Raw genomic sequence first — 19,570 nt, 5'->3', positions numbered from 1 at the left:
CTGCATCTAGCTCACTCTCTGATTTTGAACCAGTCACAGAAGAAGAAGTAAGCAGGCTCCTTGCATCTTCTCGCTCAACCACTTGCATCAGTGACCCATTTCCGTCACATCTCCTCCAGTCCCTTTCCCCTGCTGTCACCCCTCACCTAACTAAAATATTTAACCTCTCTCTCTCTTCTGGTATCTTTCCCTCCTCATTTAAGCATGCCATCATACATCCACTACTTAAAAAAACCATCCCTCGACCAAAACTGTGCCGCTAACTATAGACCTGTCTCTAATCTTCCCTTCATCTCTAAACTCCTGGAACGCCTGGTCCACTCCCGTCTTATCCGCTATCTCTCTGATAACTCTCTTCTCGACCCTCTCCAATCCGGTTTCCGCTCCTTACACTCTACTGAAACTGCCCTCACTAAAGTGTCTAATGATCTACTAACAGCTAAATCAAATGGTCATTACTCCATGCTAATTCTCTTGGATCTCTCTGCAGCATTCGACACTGTGGCTCATCGGCTCCTCCTCACTATGCTCCGTTCCATTGGCCTCAAGGACACCGTTCTCTCCTGGTCCTCCTATCTCTCTGACCGCTCCTTTACTGTATCTTTCGCCGGTTCCTCCTCCTCTCACCTTCCCCTTACTGTTGGGGTTCCTCAAGGATCGGTTCTAGGCCCCCTCCTCTTCTCCTTGTACACTGCCCCTATTGGTCAAACAATCAGTAGATTTGGTTTCCAGTACCATCTCTATGCTGATGACACCCAATTATACGCTTCTTCTCCTGACATCACGCCAGCCTTTCTAGAAAACACCAGCGACCTGTCAAAGACTGAACGCCTTGTGTTTCCTCCCGCTACTAATGTACCTATACCCGACATTGCCATTTCTGTGTGTGGCTCCACTATTACTCCCCAGCAACATGCCCGCTGTCTTGGGGTCATACTTGATTCCGAGCTTTCCTTTGCCCCTAACATCCGATCACTGGCTCGCTCTTGTCATCTGCACCTCAAAAACATTTCTAGAATTTGACCTTTTCTTACTTTTGACTCTGCAAAAACTCTTACTGCTTCTCTTATTCATTCTCGTCTCGACTATTGTAACTCTCTTCTAATCGGTCTCCCTCTTATCAAACTCTCCCCCCTCCAATCTGTCTTGAATGCTGCAGCTAGGATCATATTCCTCACCAATCGTTACACCGATGCATATACCTTGTGCCAGTCATTACACTGGCTACCCATCCACTCCAGAATTCAGTATAAACTTATTACTGTGACGACTCCTGGAGTGGACCCTCAAAGTGTGTGCCAGGAGGCACAACTAAGTACAAGACAGAGCACAGGGTCAGAGCGTGTGCCAGGAGGCACAACCGAGTACAAGGCAGAGTGCAGGTTCAGAGCGTGTGCCAAGAGACACAACAGAGTGCAAGGCAAGGGACCCGAATACAGCGCACAGCCAGGCAGGGACACGGCAGACCAAGCCAGGAAGCACAACAATAATCAGGCACCTCCCCTAGGAAGAGGTAGCCTGATATAGCACATGATCACGTGAGCTTCCAGGTCAAGTTCTCCAATACCATAGAGAAGACTGACCTGGAGACTGAACTGAGAAAAGCGCGCAAGCGCAGACATAACATGGAGGAGACAGGGACCTAGGTACAGGAGGTGCGCGTGCGCACCCGGCGGGACCCCCGGAGTGACCGCGGCTCCGGAAGAGATGACGTCGGGGCCGAGGTCCCTCCCCCAGGTGAGCGCAGCGTGACAATTACCCTCACCCACAAAGCCCTCGATGGCTCAGCACCACCCTACATCTCCTCCCTTGTTTCAGTATACCACCATACCCGCGCCCTCCATTCTGCTGATGACCTGAGGTTAGCATCCTCAATAATCAGAACCTCCCACTCCCGTCTCCAAGACTTTACACATGCTGCGCCAATTCTTTGGAATGCACTTCCCAGATCAATACGATTAGTCCCCAATCCCCACAATTTTAAGCGTGCCCTGAAAACGCATTTATTCAGACTGGCCTACCGCCTCAACACATTAACCTAATGTATCCCTGTGTGGCACAGTCAAAAGTTTTACCATAACCAGGTTCCCCGTATCATGTTCCCACATGCTTTATGCGTCCATTAGCCCTCTGTGCCTGTACTGTTACACACTTAACATTATGGCTGGTCAAAACCATCAGGGCAACTGTTACCACCCACCTTTCGTGTCTACCTCTTTTCTCATAGACTGTAAGCTTGCGAGCAGGGCCCTCATTCCTCTTGGTATTTGTTATAATCTATGTGATTATTGTTATGCTGTAATGTTTATTGTCTGTACAAATCCCCTCCGAAATGTAAAGTGCTGCGGAAAATGTCGGCGCTATAGAAATAAAATTTATTATTATTATTATGCGCCCAACCAGTGGTTCCCCCCCCCCCCCCAACAAATCAGGCATCAGCGTACTCAGGACAAATTGCACAATAACTTTTCCAGTCCAATTTCTCCTGTTACCCTTGGTGTTCATTTTTTTTTTTAAACATTCAAAAAATTCCTGTGAAGCATGTGAAGCACCTGAAGGGTTAATAAACTTCTTGAATCTGGTTTTGAGCACCTAGAGGGGTGCAGTTTTTAGAATGGTGTCACTTTTGGGCATTTTTTATCATATAGACCCCTCAAAGTGACTTCAAATGTGATGTGGCCCCTAAAAGTAAAATGGTGTTGTAAAAATGAGAAATCGCTGGTCAACTTTTAACCCTTATAACTTCCTAACAAAAAAAAAAATGTTGGTTCCCAAATTGTGCTGATGTAAAGAAAATGTGTGAAATGTTACTTATTAAGGTTTTTGAGTGCCATATCTCTGTGATGTAAGAGCATAAAAATTCAAATTTGGAAAAGTTTCAAAATTTTCGCCAAATTTCGTTTTTTTTCCCCACAAATAAACGCAAGCTATATGAATGAAATTTTTACCACTAACATGAAGTACAATATGTCACGAGAAAACAATGTCAGAATCACCGGGATCCATGGAAGCGTTCCAGAGTTATTACCTCATAAAGGGACAGTGGTTAGAATTGTAAAAATTGGCGCGGTCATGAACGTGCAAACCACCCTTGGGAGTAAAGGGGTTAAAGTGAACCCGACAACTGATACATGCCCTGGTCTGTGGTTAGTGTGCATCAGGCACTATTTGTTTGACCTCAGCCAGGTGTGTTTGACTCTGAAACGCTGCACAGGAGAACCACAAAGATTCTCTTTGTGGCTTTATGAAGAAGTTATAACACTTTAAAACGCGTTGAGAATAAACCGCACTGACAAATATCCTTGCATGATCCCGACTCCTTGTTTGGTTGTCCACCAGCAGCGCAGATTGCCCACTCCTATCACTTGCACTACTACGTTGGATCTAACAACCAGAGGAGCCTTAGCTGCTGGATCCATATTTGATACCTTCTCAGAGTTGTGTCCTTCAGAACCCCATCAGGTGAGCAGCAACGCCTTGGATTACCGCATTAAATTGGATAACACCCTAATGCGCTTTCTTTGTTCCCCAGTATTATCCAGGCCTACGTCTTACACAACTCCAAAGGGTTAGTTTTTTACCGTTACCACTCCCATTAGAATTTATAGTTAAGCACCAAGAAGAACTCCTCTCTGTCTTTTTAGAATATGATGGTGAGACTGATGAAAATTGTCCCTACAGAACAGGAGTTATAAGTCTAGTATTAGGTTTATTTGCCAGTGTGAAAAATTGAAAGCTGTATATAGATAAATGAGTGATAATATATTTTTTTCCTAAAACCTTTAAATATATAAAAACCTGATTTAAACAATAAATCACTTTGTGATGACACAATCCCTTGAAAGTAATGTGTTGGTGACCTATCAAAGATCCACCATGGGCACAGTGATGAGATATACCCCACAAATTCCATACAACCAGCACCGTCTGCAGACTCCATGTAGGACACGGCTTCCTACAGTTCACACCGCACTTCTGACAACTTACTTGTTCCAGGTAATGAACGTTGCCCTTTGTGTGGAGATTCCAAGACCAGCGACTTGACTCAAATGGATACCCGAATCTGCGGAGACATATTAGGGGCCCGATTTATTATTGCAGTTGTATTTTTATGATCTAGTCTTCGCTGTTATTCATCTACACCTCATTCTACTATTAAATTATGCCCTTTTTACCTCCTCACCGACAAGATTGCTTTCCGTTTTTCGTGTTTGTCCTCTTTTTTTTTTTTTTTCCCCCCTCTTTTATCCTCTCCATCGTCCCAGAGCCATAACTTTTTACTTTTCTGTCTACATAGACGTATGAGGGCTTGGTTTTTGTGGACAAGTTGTACCTTTGAATGACACCATTCATTTTACCACATAGTGGACTGGAAAATGGGGAAATAATTCCAAGTAATTAAGGAAAAAAAATGAAATTATGACATTGCTTTTTGGGAATTGTTTTTACGGTGTACACTGCGCAGTATTATTCTCTCCTCACTGGATGTCATTGTTATTTTTTCAGCGTTAAAACATTTTCATCGTTAGGCTGATGGAGCTGTGTGATGGCTGATCTTTTGTGGGGCGAGACAACATTTTATTTATACAACCCCTGGCAAAAATTATGGAATCACCGGCCTTGGAGGATGTGTGGCGCCACTGAGGGTTCAGTCGCCACAGAGGTACTGCACCTCCTCCTGAGGTATGGTACCCCACCATCCAGGTAAGGTGGAAACACCTGACCACACTCCAACACCTGCACCCCACACCACAAAGTAGTGTAGCAAAGCACCTTCCGCGGCTCCCTGCTTGGAGTGTAGCATAGCACCCCTTGGTGGCTCCCTGCCTGGAACACGAAACGTGCTGGGAGGTGGGTGGAGTTTAGTTCCCATAAAAGAGCGGGAAGAGTTGAGTCAGTCAGTCTTTCAGTCAGTCAGTGAGTGAGGATGTAGAAGGACAGAGAGGGAGAAAGAGAAGATCCCCGGGAGAGGGATGGAAGAAGGAAGTGCTGCAGCAGGCCACAGTGATCTGGGTCTGCTGGCACAGAAAAGAGACAGAGAAAGGAAGCTTGATTCTCCTTTGGAAAGAAGGATTAGTACGGAACGTAAGGAGAATAGGAGGACTAAGGAACAGGGTTGGAAGAGAGAACCCTTCCCAAGTTCTAAGCGCAAGGCCTGGGCCCGGTCCCCGAGGTTGTATGGATACTAATGGTCCTGCAGAAGACACCAGAGGAATAGAAGTAGTGACCACTTTATTCCCACACAAGACTTGGGGGCACAACAGCAACGATAGTGAGCCGGGACTAGGTAGTAAGGAGTCCCCGAAGCAGGCTACAGCTGTCTGCCGTACAAGTAGAGTTCATAGGAACATCTGACAGGAGGAACTCCAGTGTAACTCAGTACTGTGAGTACTTCACTCAAAGGCGCTATAAGAGGAGTCGTTCAGAAAAGGCACATATGTTGGCGGAGTGTTGGAAGGGAGTACTTCATCTTGCCTGGAAGTTCGCTGAGCTCCTGACCTGGAGGACACAGCACCGAGGCGGGCACCTGTGTGCACAGCAGACTGTGAGTAAAGCTTTGGAACTACATGCCCTGGTGTCCTCCACTTATTCCTACGCCAACCCACTCAGCACTGCTACATCCCTTGCGCCCGACACTACACCATCTAAGTGTCACTTCACCTACTCTGCCCTGGGACTACAGCCCTGCCTGTGGAGGGCTATAATATCATTGCTGCACCACACCATCTGTCCCAGAGGATCCGTCTGCAGCGTCGGCTTACATCTTCCTTGCCGAACACCACAGGTGGCGTCACGAATCACTTATAAACTTTCCCCTTTTTACAATGGGCGCCCAGGGCCACGGGCCGGGTCCCAGTTGCCGTGACATCTCCCACTGAAGCTCATCGGGCACGGTACCGAGTACCCCACAGCCCTGGGAGGGCGACCCAGATGTTCATTCAGTTGTTTAATTTTGTAGAAAAAAAGCAGATCAGACATGGCACAAAACTAAAGTCATTTCAAATGCCAACTTTCTGGCCTTAAGAAACACTAAAAGAAATCAAGATCAAAAAATGTGGTAGTCAGTAATGGTTAGTTTTTTAAACAAAGCATAGGGGAAAAATTATGGAGTCACTCAATTCTGAGGGAAAAAATTATGGAATCACCCTGTAAATTTTTATTCCCAAAACTAACACCTGCATCAAATTAGATCTGCTCGTTAGTCTGCATCTAAAAAGGAGTGATCACACCTTGGAGAGCTGTTGCACCAAGTGGACTGACATGAATCATGGCTCCAACAGGAGAGATGTCAATTGAAACAAAGGAGAGGATTACAAACAACATGGGAAGGCTGTTAAAGGCAAACATACTGGTAGACCAAGGAAGACATCAAAGCGTCAAGACCGGAAACTTAAAACAATATGTCTCCAAAACAGAAAAAGCACAACAAAACAAATGAGGAACGAATGGGAGGAAACTGGTGTCAACATCTGTGACCGAACTGTAAGAAACTGCCTAAAGGAAATGGGATTTACATACAGAAAAGCTAAATGAAAGCCATCATTAACACCTAAACAGAAAAAACAAGGTTACAATGGGCTAAGGAAAAGCAATCGTGGACTGTGGATGACAGGATGAGAGTCATATTCAGTGATGAATCGCGAATCTGCATTGAGCAAGGTGATGATGCTGGAACTTTTGTTTGGTGCCGTTCCAATGAGATTTATAAAGATGACTGCCTGAAGAGAACATGCAAATTTCCACAGTCATTGATGATATGGGGCTGCATGTCAGGTAAAGGCACTGGGGAGATGGCTGTCATTACATCTTCAATAAATGCACAAGTTTATGTTGATATTTTGGACACTTTTCTTATTCCATTAATTGAAAGGATGTTTGGGGATGATGAAATCATTTTTCAAGATGATAATGCATCTGGCCATAGAGCAAAAACTGTGAAAATATTCCTTGAAAAAAGACACATAAGGTCAATGTCATGGCCTGCAAATAGTCCGGATCTCAATCCAATTGAAAATCTTTGGTGGAAGTTGAAGAAAATGGTCCATGACAAGGCTCCAACCTGCAAAGCTGATCTGGAAAAACAGCAATCAGAGAAAGTTGGAGCCAGATTGATGAAGAGTACTGTTTGACACACATTAAGCCCATGCCTCAGAGACTGCAAGCTGTTATAAAACAGTGGTGGGGCAACAAAATACTAGTGATGTGTTGAAGTGTTTTTTTTTGTTGGTTTGTTTTTCATGATTCCATAATTTTTTCCCTCAGAATTGAGTGATTCCCTAATTTTTCCCCAATGCTTGGTTTAAAAAAGTAACATTACTGACTACCACAGTTTTAGTTCTTGATTTCTTTTACTGTTTCTTAAAGCCAGAATTTGCCCTTTGAAATGACTTTAGTTTTGTGCCATGTCTGTGATCTGCTGAATGAATATCCTCCAAGACCGGCGATTACATTACAATTTTTGCCAGGGGTTGTACCATTTTGATCGCTTCTTTCAGCAGTTTTAAAGAATTGTAGGGATCAAAAACCCCGCAATTTTGGCTATTTGATTTACAGATTTTTGTATTTTTTTTTTTTTTTTAACAGGGGAAATGTTTTCTGAATGTTCATTTTTAAAAATCTTTTTTTTTTTTTTGAAACTTTTCACTGTTTTTGAACCTACAGTCGTCTGGTAGCTTGTACTATATACATCAAAACAGTATTGCAGTACATAGCGAAAACCACTGCCTCCTTTGAAGTCTTTGAGCTTCAAAGGACCTTATGAAAGGCAGGGAAATCTTCAACAGATCCCCGGTTGTCATAGCATGTCATGAGGGTACCGATGGCCGCATAGAATGATGCACTCCCATGCTGGCGTGCTGTTAGTAACGCTGTCAGTTTGACAGCGGCATTTAACAGGATAACAGTCATTGGCAGAACTCCGCTCCACCTGCGGCTGTTAGCGGCAGGTTCTGGGTGTGTGTCACAGCCATTATCTGCTGGGTATGAGTCAGCCTCACCCCGTGAACCCTCTCCATACACCCACTACCAACTCGCACCATACATGTACAGTGGATGCTGGTAAGGGGTTAAAGTTTATATGTGTTTGTTGTTTATGTTCCCTGTTGTGGATGAGGTTTGGGGTTTTCCGCTGATTTTTCAATTTGAAACTTTTTGAAAAGTTGCTAAATATTTGTGCAAGTTTACTAAAATTTTCCCCAGAGTGATTTTATTTATTCCTGAAATTTTTAGCACAAATTTTGCAACATTTTACGAGAACAAACAACCTTTTTTTAACACTTAAAAGTTGAAAAAAAGAATAAGCACGAAAATAAAATTTCTTTGACTTTGTGCAAAATTCATGAACCAAATGCACCATTTTGAAGAATTTAGAGCAAAAAAAAAAAAAAAAGGGGTAGAATGAGATGCTCCTGATTCATTAAGAGATGCATGCCCCTTAATGAATCAGGAACATCTGACAAATGGCATGCACCTCGCTGGAAATCTTATTCCAATCATGGAGTAAGATTTCTGGCATAAGGATTACCACAGCTTGTTAAGAATCAAACAAGCTGCACCGTCACCATCCTGATGTGTCCCAGCTCTGCCCATTTTGGTGCAGCTGGGAGAAACTGGTGTGAAAACACCAAATGATGAAAATTTTTTGCACAACTCCAAGTTGCACAAAAATTTTGTGAGTTTTCAAAGCAATTTATGACAGAATTCTGGAAACCTTACTTTGATGAATCGGGCTCAATGTCTTTAAAACGCCGTCGTACCTGCATTGTTTCCAGCAGCGGGTCAGGAACACGTCGGTGCTGTTTTTTTTCTGGAGATTCATCTCTTCTGTCGCCTTTAAGGTGTTTTAAAGACATTGGGCCTGATTCTTCAAAGCAATGTTTCCAGAATCCTGTCATAAATTGCTTTGAAAATGTTCAAAATTTTTGTGTAACTTGGAGTTGTGCAAAAATTTTGCAACATTTGGTGTTTTCACACCAGTTTCTCCAAGCTGCACCAAAATGGGCACAGCTGGGACAAGTTGGGGTGTAAAGACACAGCTTGTTTAATTATGTATATATCCCCTAATGATTGGCTCGGAGAAAAGGATTTTACGGTGAGTACACAAAAATCCCTATATCTCAGATTGTGGTGGTTTCCAAGCAGAAGCCACCAGAAGAATGATCAGGTCACTTCTTTTAGCGACTTCACAGCTTTCAAAGCTTAAAAGAAGTTCTAACACATGAACCGCAAGTTGTTTTAACATTGTAATGCTCATGTTTGTCATTTTTAATGTTTATTGAGCGCTTTTTCAGGTGGGTTCCAGATGGAATCCAACTGAAAAAGACGTTGCGTGCTCACACCCTTAGATGCAGAGCAGATGTAACCCCATCACTTTCTTATAGAAATCACCTTCTACTGCCTCCTTCACCACAGTCACAAACTGCTCCCACAGCTCCTCGGGGTTGATCTCCACACGCCCACGGCAAGGATACAAAACTTTTATCTGCCAAGAGAAGAATGAAAAACATGTAACAATAATCTTTTATTGATTTTTTTTTTTTGCATGCATGTGAACAGCTCCATAGATTATGATTGGTACGTGCTCTATCCACGAAAAACACAGATAGAACACGTACCAAAAGGCGGAAGTCTGAATGAGGCCTTAGACTGATAGGAGAGCTCGGCACACAATGGAGGCAGAACCCTGCCGATTCAACACACTGGTTTGTAGTTTGTGCCGTATACTGCAATCATGTAGTACCCAGCAGCACTAGACAGTGTGATGGAGCGGTGTTGATCCTCTCACCAGTGGTGGTTCTAGGTGTCGGACATCCACCAATCTAATATTATATGTATTAGAAAAGAGCGAATTGATTCGTAAGACCCGGTCCAGTTTCCAGATAGTATTCTGTGGCTGCTGGACTCCTCTTTTGATTGGACAGGGCGGCAAATCAAAAGTGGAGCCATGATGCCATCATGTAGGAGATGGTTCGAAGAGCTCTAGTCAAGTGGCCACATATTACTACCCTTGCTTCAGGACCAGATCTTAGGAATCAATTTGCTCATCTCTAAGATTATATACCATATATTTAATATAGCACTGTAAAGCCCCCTTTAAAGGGGTTGTCAAGAACCATTTTATTTTTTTAATTGGGGTCTAAAAACTAACAGCGGGTAGTTGCTAACAGAGGCAACTACCCTCCTGTTCTACCCGGTCTTGGCTCAGAGCACTTAATGACAGCTCCTACCGGCAATCCAGCTGCTCCATGTCAACAGAGCAGCTCTTCTTCCGGACTGCCCTGTCGACGGGACGTGACTGCCACATCATGCTGATTGATACCCAGCTCTCCGCAGTTAGACAGCCGGATGTCAATCAGCATGACGTCATCCGTTACGCCCCGTCAATAGAGCAGAATGGAAGAGAAGCCGCTGCTCTGTTGACGTGATGTCAGCCAAAGCCGCTGAATTGCTGGTAGGAGCAATGACACAAAGCATTCTCAAAGCAAGTATTAATCTGTAGTAAGTAGCAGTGCTACGTCCCGTTATCACTGCTGGGAGACAGGAACATAGTCCAATCTGTATCTTATCTCGGGTTTTACCACCCTACGTTCTTGTAATTATTCCTTGGACCATGGGGTGACAAAAAGAAGGGTGTGGAGTCAATAAGTACTGTATTACTAAAGGGGCTACTCCAGGGCATCACAAGCCAAGTGGAAAGTGGCTGGAAAAGTGATTACTGTTTGCACTTTCAACCCATTAGTGCACATTTTCTAGACTTTATAAAATGATGGGCTAAGGTGATACATATCATTATAACTAAGCTGATATACCAGGAGAACGCTTGCTCAATTTCTGTGGTCCCTACATATCGCTGAGTGGGGGCTGGACTCCCACCAATTACACATTAATGGCCAATCCTAGGGACAGGCAAACAAAAAAAAAATATTAAAATGGCATTTTGATATGAGCAAGTTATATCTATCCGCTTGATAGGTGATATGCCTCTATACACATGAGATGGCTGTCGACTGCACATTAGTTCAGCTGCCAGTTGTCCCACCTGATTTTCTCATACAGGGTCCGTTCTTAAAGTTTGGGCGGAAAAAATATTTGTGGCAGAAGTTGCTGCAAATTTGTGCTTTGTTCAGATTCGTCTTGAAATTTACACTAAGGCTCATATTAATCATTTGCATTATTTAAGTCACGTTATTAGTCTGGTAGTATTGACTTTTTTATGCCAAATTCTTCAAAATGGAACACACAATTCATGAGTTTGGTACAAAGTCAAAACATTTTTTTTTTCCTGAATTGTTATTGAAACTTTTTAGCTGGAAAAAAAACCCACAAAATTTGCAAAAGGTTTCACAAATTGTGCCAAGCTTGATATTGGCATACTCAAACATAAATCGAAGGGGTATGAGCAGACAATAGTAGCGTTGTTCCAAATTTTGCGACTTTTTAAAAGTCATAATTTACCAATTAGGCGAAGACATCTGGAATAACAAACTGAAAAAAAAAAAAAACAATGACAGGTGAGTTCATAAAATAAACTTAAAAAAAGACGCAATTTGAAAGAGGAATTGGGTGCAAAACGCACAAAACTAGGCGAAGAACAGGGGCAAAGGCAATGACGATTTGGGGCCTATATCCTAGAAATGGAAAAGTCAATGGTAAAAATCCACAGAAATAATTCACATGCTGAGGATTTACACTTACATAAGACCGGTCTCTGGCCCTAAGTATCTAATTGATTTAGCCGGTGTATATAGTGCTGCTCTACTGAATCCAGAGATATTTTTCTGTTGTTTCCGTGCTTCTCTGTTTTTAGGACATGGCTACCTTTTCCCTGTATATAAATCTAGTCTTGTTAGCCAAGTGGGCGTGCCCATCAGCTCTTCTCTATGGGTGTCTCCTGGAGAACCACTCCCAGTTGGGCAAAAATAGACTAAATTTACTTTCAGGGAGGCCATATTTCGGGAAGGGAGAAGTGCACCAAATTCAGGAGAACAGCAGACTTAATAATAATCTTTTATTTTTATATAGCGCACATATTCCACCACGCTTTACAGTTTGGACACATTATCAATGCTGTCCCTGATGGGGCTCAGAATCTAGATTCCCTATCAGTATGTCTTTGGAATGTGGGAGGAAACCCACGCAAACACGGGGAGAACATTCAAACTCCTTGCAGATGTTGTCCTTGGTGGGATTTGCACTGCTAACCACTGAGCCACCGTGCTGCCCTGAATTTACACTAGGTAGGAAAAATTACAGATTTATGGCAAGTGTCACTAATGTCTCGTTACGGACATCCCATCTCACACTAAGGCTACGTTCCCACCAAGAGCTTTTGGTGCTTTTTTTTTTACGCTGTATATTTTTGCTGGGTCAAAAACGAGAATCTTACAATTGCAGCAAAGAGGATGGGTTTTATAGAAATCTCCTGCCCACTGTGCTTTTTATATGCTGCTTAAACTGACCTGCTTTGCGGGGTTCAAATACACATCTTGTGAATTTCTCTTGGGGGTACACTGAGTTTTCTGTATGGATTTTCACACAGACTTGCACTAGATGTGGAAATTCTGCAGGTGAAAAACGCACATGCGCTTTTACTGCGCTTCTGCAGCGGAAACGCATAGAAAAGGCACGCAATCCGCACCTAACTATAACATTTTATTGATATCCAAGCCAAATAAAACAAAATTGTGAGGCAGTGACTGGTGTTACCTGTAGGGGTCGCTGAATGTTCCCCCCAAGATGCGCTCAGAGTCGTATTGAGGCCATGAGAGGACATTGCAGTGACAGGCATAGCTGTGGTTGCAATGCAGAATAAAAGTGAGTATAGGTCTTGGACATGCTGGTTGTCCAAGGCAGATTCAGGGAAAACCTGCTCTGGGCTTTTGTGTTTGAAAGACTGCAGATGGTAGTGGTGCAGTCTGTTTCATTCTCAGCCCGGGTTTTCCATGTGGCCCACGGCCACAGATTTCCAGTTAAAAGCCCTGCAGTAAAGGGTTTGGGTGTGTCAGGGTTAGTTTGGTCTGGCAAGCATGCAGAGAAGGCTCTGCAGAGCTCAACCTGTCTGAGGCAACACAGGCAAGTGGAGCTGAAAGGCCTGGCACCCACACATGTACACGGTAGTGCAGTCGCCCACAGAAACAGGTCTCATAGGTAGACTGTCCTGTGCCTGGCTGTGATCCGGAGGTGAACTGTCTTGTGTCTGGCGGTAAACCGGAGGAGGACTGGCGTGTTTATTGACTGCAATCTGGAGGATATGGTTCCCGGCTGCGAATCGGAGGATATTGTGTGCTGTGTTTTCCTGTGAGTTGAACATTAAAGAGACTTTCGTTTTGAACTTTGCTGGGTCACTGCCTCATCAATGCTCAGTGTGCACTACAAAGTATTTGTCAAGCCGCGCGCACCACCGCTGCCCGCGCCCCCTCATACTCACCGGGTCCGGTGCGTCCCCGTCCTCTCTCCTCCTCTTGCAGCAGCGTCTGCTTCCTGTCAGGCGCGCACGCCCGACTGGCCCTACCGCGCACACCACACTCCGTGAGATCGCCCCCCCCCGGCTCACTATAGGCTCTGCAGGACTCTGACCCGGAAACCAGGGCTGTGGAGTCGGAGTCGTGGAGTCGGTGCTCATTTTGGTGGAGTCGGAGTCGGTATAAAATGGACCGACTCCGACTCCTAAAATATATAATAAATTGGGTACAGTAATTCAATGCAGGATGTGCTGAATATTTTTTCATAGGAGTTTGGGAAAGTTATGAAATGTCCTATAAATGGCTGTTATATTCCTGATCTAAGCCTACATTCACACACAGCGTTTTTCCTGTGTTTTTTGAGGATACGTTTTTCAGCTGCAAAAGCAGATCATCTTTTTAAAAAACTGCATCACCTGAAAGGTTTTTGAGCTCATAGATAATGTTTTCAATAGCAAAAGCAGATTAGAAATCTGCTCTATCTATCCATATCTGTCTATCCATATCGTATCTGTACCAAAAAGAATGAAAACCGGGTAGTACACCAATATATATTCTGTTCTATCTAAATATCTTGATTATTGGATCATAAAAATGATTAAATGTCTGAGGTTCACATTGTACTACAATAAATTTTTCACTTAAATTTAAGCAATATGTGTGGGAGTCGGAGTCGTGGAGTCGGAGTCAGTGTAAGGGAAATTGAGGAGTCGGAGTCGCAGGTTTGGCTTACCGACTCCACAGCCCGGAAACACCGCCGCACTTGCCCTTATCAGGCCGCCCCTTCCTCCTGGCGTTGCCTGATCGTCACTTGTATCCTTAAATGATTCTGGCCCCACTCTTGCCTGTGTCCTCCTGCTCCTTCCTTCAGCCTCCTGTTACCTCCTGCCCTGTGTCACCTTCACCGTTTATCTGTGCTCCTGTGTTTCAGCCGTGTCAGCCTGTGTCTTCGCCCTGCCTGTGCTTCCTGTGTTCCTGCCTTGCCAGCCTGTGTCTCCGTCCAGCCCGAGTTCCTCCGTGCCACCCTGTGTCTCCTTCCTGCCTATGTTCCTGCCCTGCCAGCCTGTGTCTCCATCCAGCCCGAGTTTCTGTGTTCCAGCCGTGCCTGCCTGTATCTCTGCTCTCTCCGTAGTTCCCGATTCTTGTTTTCGCCAGTCTACCCGGCTGTCCTGCCTGCCACCTGTTACGTCCACCGTGTCTGCCCCGGGTACCAGCTGCCGCGGTAATAGTTTCCCCTGGGCCTGTCCCTAACGCTCCCTGTATAGGGCGTGGTCCACCTGGCCCACACGCCCAGGGGAGGTTCGTTGCCGTGGTCCAGTGGGTTCACCCTCGGGTATCCTCACAGTATGAAAAACAAAGCATGACACAAGAGATAAAAAACGAAGCATCAAAATGAAAGAAAAATGCAAGTAAAAAAAAAAAAAAAAAAAGTGAAGAAAAAAAAAAAGCTGACAAAAATGCAATGACAAACCACAAGTAACCCACTATAAATAGGTGCAGAAAATCTGCAGAGTCAAAAACTCACCAAAAACTCATGGTGGGAATGGGGCCTATAAAAGGTATAAAATGCTTTAATGGATTACAACATAAAAATCCCCAGTGAGGGCAGCAACATGTCTGACAAGTCCACATACCTGCCGGGTGAGTTTCGGAGGAGCTCCCTTCATTGTGTAATGCACCTAGAGAGGTAATCTGCTTATGGGCTTATGGTAATGTATACAGACATGAAGCCTGTGCTAGAGATGTCGGCCTCCATCAGCGGGGCCATGCTGCCGCTTACTGCTTCACAATGCTGGAGGGGCCGGAGTGGTCACAGCTTAGGGTACCGTTAACACTTAGCGATGCTCCAGCGATCCCGACAATGATACGACCTGGTAAGGATCGCTGGTGTGACGCTACATGGTCGCTAGTAAGCTGCCAAACAGGCAGATCTACTCAGCGACACAGCAACGATACTGCGATCCGTATAACGACCTCGGCGGTCGTTGGGACCTTGTCACACAGCAGCTATTCTGAAGACTCACGCCTGCGTCACTGAGTTGTCAGCGTCAAACAGCGATGCATGCTGGCCAGCGGGACACCAATGATCAAAGAATGGCCCAGGGCATTCCAGCACGATCAGTGGTATCCAGCGGGGGGGTGATCGCCGCTATGTGTCACACGTAGCAAGATCGCTGGCGAGGTCGCTGTTGCGTCACAAAATCGGTGACGTTTCGTCGATCTCGCTAACGATCTCGTTATGTGAGACAGGGCCTTAAATCTACTGTACTCCTGACGGCACACGTCACTTCAAGGGGGCGTCCGGCTAAATCAAGTTATCATCTGTCCATAGGAGAGGTGATAATTGCTGATTGGTGGGGGTCCGGGTATTGAACTCGCACTGATGGGATGAGTGAGGAACTTTTATCCCCATAATGGAGCAGTAGGTCAGACACCCGTAAGGTTTGGTATGATGGGACCTGTAGTATCTCAACACCGTGCAGCGCACTCGTTACAGACCATGGGGGAAAACGAAGTACTCCAGTCCTGCTTTATGCCTGTAAACATTTTTGTCACAAGCCACGTTCCCACCTTCAGTATTTGGTGAGTATTTTACCTCAGTATGTGTAAGCCAAAACCAGGAGAGGGTGATAAATCCAGAAGTGGTGACGGGTTTCTATTATACTTTTCCTCTGATTGTTCCTCTCCTGGTTTTGGCTACAAATACTGAGGTAAAATACTCACCAAACACTGAATATGTGAGCGTGGCCTAAGGGCCAGAATTTTGCTACTGTGAAGGAAGGAATTAGGAATTTCCCATTGTCCGCCATACAAATGTCCAGACATAGATCAGATGAATGTCCGACCCTCATGCACATAAATGTAAAAATATCTGATAAAACACCTGTGTGTCTATTACTGCCGTGGATAAACTTTTCATGACTCAGATTTGCTGTTGGGATATTTACACAGAAACTGCCACTAGATTTTCAGCTTCTTGAACACCACCATTTCACTAAAAAGTGACAAAACAAATCATTCCACTGTGTGCAGTAAGTAAATGACCCGAAGAGAGTCATGTGGGTGGTCCCAGTCATCTGAGCAGTCATGCTGTCTTGACTTAAAGGGAATATGTCAGCCGGTGTTTGCTATGTAATCGGACAGCAGCATAGCGTAGGGACATAGACCCTGATTCCAGCGATGTGTCACTTAGTTTACTGAGTGCCGCAGTTGTAACAGAATCATCTCTGCTGCAGATGTAACAGAGCTCTTGAATGCTGAGCCCGGTATGACCCCGCCCCCACCACTAATTGGTAGATTTCTGTGTACACTGTACAGTGACAGAAAGCTGCTGATCAGTGTTGGGAGTGTGGTTGGACTAGAAAGCATGAGACGCCTTGTCCTGTAGCGATAATCTCCTGCTGGTAAAACACTGATGTTATTGAAACAGCAAAAACAGCCTCGTACAGTGATGGCGAGTCTTTTAGAGACCGAGTGCCCAAACTGCAGTCCAAGACCCATTTATTTTTCACAAAGTGCCCTTAATACTGAGGTTTTAGACTAGAAAGACAACTCGTACATTGGCCAAAGAGCTTGCAAGCGCTGCACTGAAAGCCACCAATTGCAGTGGAGGTCTGTTTTTGAGAATGGATAGGATTTTTAATCAAAAGTAAAATTGCAAAGTTGTTTGTTTTTTTACAACCTCTTTGCAATTGTAAACCTTTATCATGATGAGAACAAACCCTTTAAGACTATTCAGTAGCGGATGTTAATTCCAATTTAGATAGGCAAGAGCTAGCGTATTGGATTTATAGTGAATAACTAAAACTAATGCTTTATTTCTTAATGTTAAAAAGGTAATTAAAAAAGTGCACATACAAAAGACAGACATTATATACAGCTCTGGCAAGAATTAAGAGACCCCTGCAAAATTTTCTGTTTGTCTGGTTTTTCTCTTTATAGGTTTATTTTTGAGTAAAAAGTAAATTGCTCTTTTATTCTATAAACTACTGACAACACGTCTCTGAATTTCCAAGAACTAAATTTTGTATTTATTTTCAGAAAATGATGAGAAATGATCAAAATAATAAAAAAATGCAGTGCTTGCTGACCTCAAATAATGCTAAGAAAACAAGTTCATAATCATTTAGAAACAACAATACTAATGTTTTAACTCAGGAAGAGTTCAGAAATCAATATTTTGTGGAATGACCATGATTTTTAATCACCGCTTTCATGCGTCTTGGCTGCTTTCCACCAGTCTTTCACACTGCTTTTAGGTGACCTTATGCCACTCCTGGTACAAAAATGTATGCAGTTCTTCTTTGTTTGATGGCTTGTGACTATCCATCTTCCTCTTGATTACATTCCAGAGGTTTTCAATGGGGTTCAGGTCTGGAGATTGGGCTGCCCATGACAGGTATTTGATGTGGTGGTCACACATTGATTGACCTAGCTGTGTGGCATGGCGCGTTGTCCTGCTGGAAGAAAACAGTCCTCAGAGTTGGGGAACATTGCCTGAGCAGAAGGAACCAACAGTTTTTCCAGGATAACCTTGTATGCAGCTTGATTCATACGTCCTTAACAAAAGATTTATCTGCCCAATTCCAGCCTTGCTGAAGCTTCCCCAGATCATCATCAATCCTCCACCAAATTTCTCAGTGGGTGCAAGACACTGTGGCTTGTACGTCTTCGTCTAACCATTAGGCTGTGTGCACATGTTGCGTTTTTTTTTTTGTGTTTTCCCACTGCGGAATCGCCGCAAAAACGCAAAGAAAATGCATCCCATGCAATCCTATGGGATTGCGCAATGTTGTGCTAATGCTGTGGATTTTTCCGCTGCGGAATCGCATAGCGGAAAAATCTGCAGCGTGCTCATTCTTTTTACGGAATCACGGCGATTCCGCACCCATAGGAATGCATTGATCCGCTTATGTTCCGCATGTGACTATGCCCACCATGCGCAAAGTAAGCGGATCATTTGCGGATGGTACCCAGGGTCTGGAGGAGGGGAGACTGTCCTCCAGGCCCTGGGTACAATAATTCTGTAAAAAATAGAATAAAATTTAAAAATAAGAGATATAATCACCCTCCGGCGGCCCCCCGAAGTCCTTCCCGCCTCTCACCACGCTCCTGGCATCTTCCGGTCCCAGTAATGCTTAGCGCAAATGACCGCTGATGACGTCGCGCTCAAGTGAGCGTGACGTCATCTCAGGTCCTTCGCGCAAAGCAGTACTGGGACCGGAAGATGCCAGGAGCGCCGCAGAGCAGATCGGGGGCCATCAGAAGGTGAGAATAACAATATTTTTTTTTTTTTTTTTATTATTATTATTATTTCAACATCCTATCTATCACATTTCCAAGCGATGCTATTCGCTTGGAATGCGCAAGCATCCGCAAGTGAAAAATGCTTGCAAAACGCTTGTTTTCCACGGGAAAAACATATGCGAATTCGCATGCGTTTTACCCGCGGCGGGAGTGCGGAAATGTTGCAGAAAATTCCGCAGCATTTCTGCACGTGTGCACATAGCCTTAGACGACCAGATGTTGGGCAAAGCTGAAAATTAGACTCATCAGAGAAGATTACCTTACTCCAGTACTCTATGGTCCAATATTTATGGTCTTTGGCAAACTTCAGCCTGGCTCTCCTTTGCTTCTCACTTATGAAAGGCTTTTTTCTAGCTTTACATGACTTGAGCTCTGCCTCTAGGAGCCTGTGACGAATTGTTCTTGCTGTGCACTACACCCCAGCTGCCATTTGCCATTCCTTTTGTAGGTCACTTGATGTCATCCTGCGGTTGCTGAGTGACATTCGAATAAGATGACAGTCATCCCGGTCAGTGGAGAGTCGTTTTCGCCCTCTGCCGGTCTGTAGCTTTGTTGTCCCCAATGTCTGCTGCTTGACCTCGTTGTAATGGACTGCCGTCTTAGAAATTTTAAGGATGGAGGTAACATGACGCTCACTGTATCCCTGTTAGTAGAGCCAGAATTGAGCCCTTCTTTTCCTCACTCAAGACTTTTCTTTTCAACTCCTTTGGCATGGTTAAAAGTTATTTTTTCTTTCCTATTACTTTTGGGATATTCTTAGCACTTGTTTTGCCATCCAGCTTGTCCTATTGCAAAAGGATTGT

General features: G+C 44.3%; 1 protein-coding gene across 3 annotated transcripts in view; it reads right to left on the bottom strand.

The window, feature by feature from the left end:
* Positions 1 to 19,570, bottom strand: part of GK5 (glycerol kinase 5) — a 126,428-nt gene that overhangs the window by 87,429 nt on the left and 19,429 nt on the right. For all 3 annotated transcript variants that reach the window (XM_073576595.1, XM_073576596.1, XM_073576594.1), the window contains exons 2-3: positions 9,388 to 9,481; positions 3,988 to 4,063 (exon numbers count right to left, since the gene is read on the bottom strand). In XM_073576595.1, the coding sequence (XP_073432696.1) occupies positions 3,988 to 4,063; positions 9,388 to 9,481 (170 nt within the window). The remainder of the gene's footprint in view (positions 1 to 3,987; positions 4,064 to 9,387; positions 9,482 to 19,570) is intronic.

This window comes from Dendrobates tinctorius, unplaced genomic scaffold, assembly GCF_039654945.1.
Source record: "Dendrobates tinctorius isolate UK_male_01 unplaced genomic scaffold, ASM3965494v1 ptg000049l, whole genome shotgun sequence".
Classification (NCBI taxonomy): Eukaryota; Metazoa; Chordata; class Amphibia; order Anura; family Dendrobatidae; genus Dendrobates; species Dendrobates tinctorius.
This window is presented reverse-complemented; position numbering and strand designations above follow the sequence as displayed.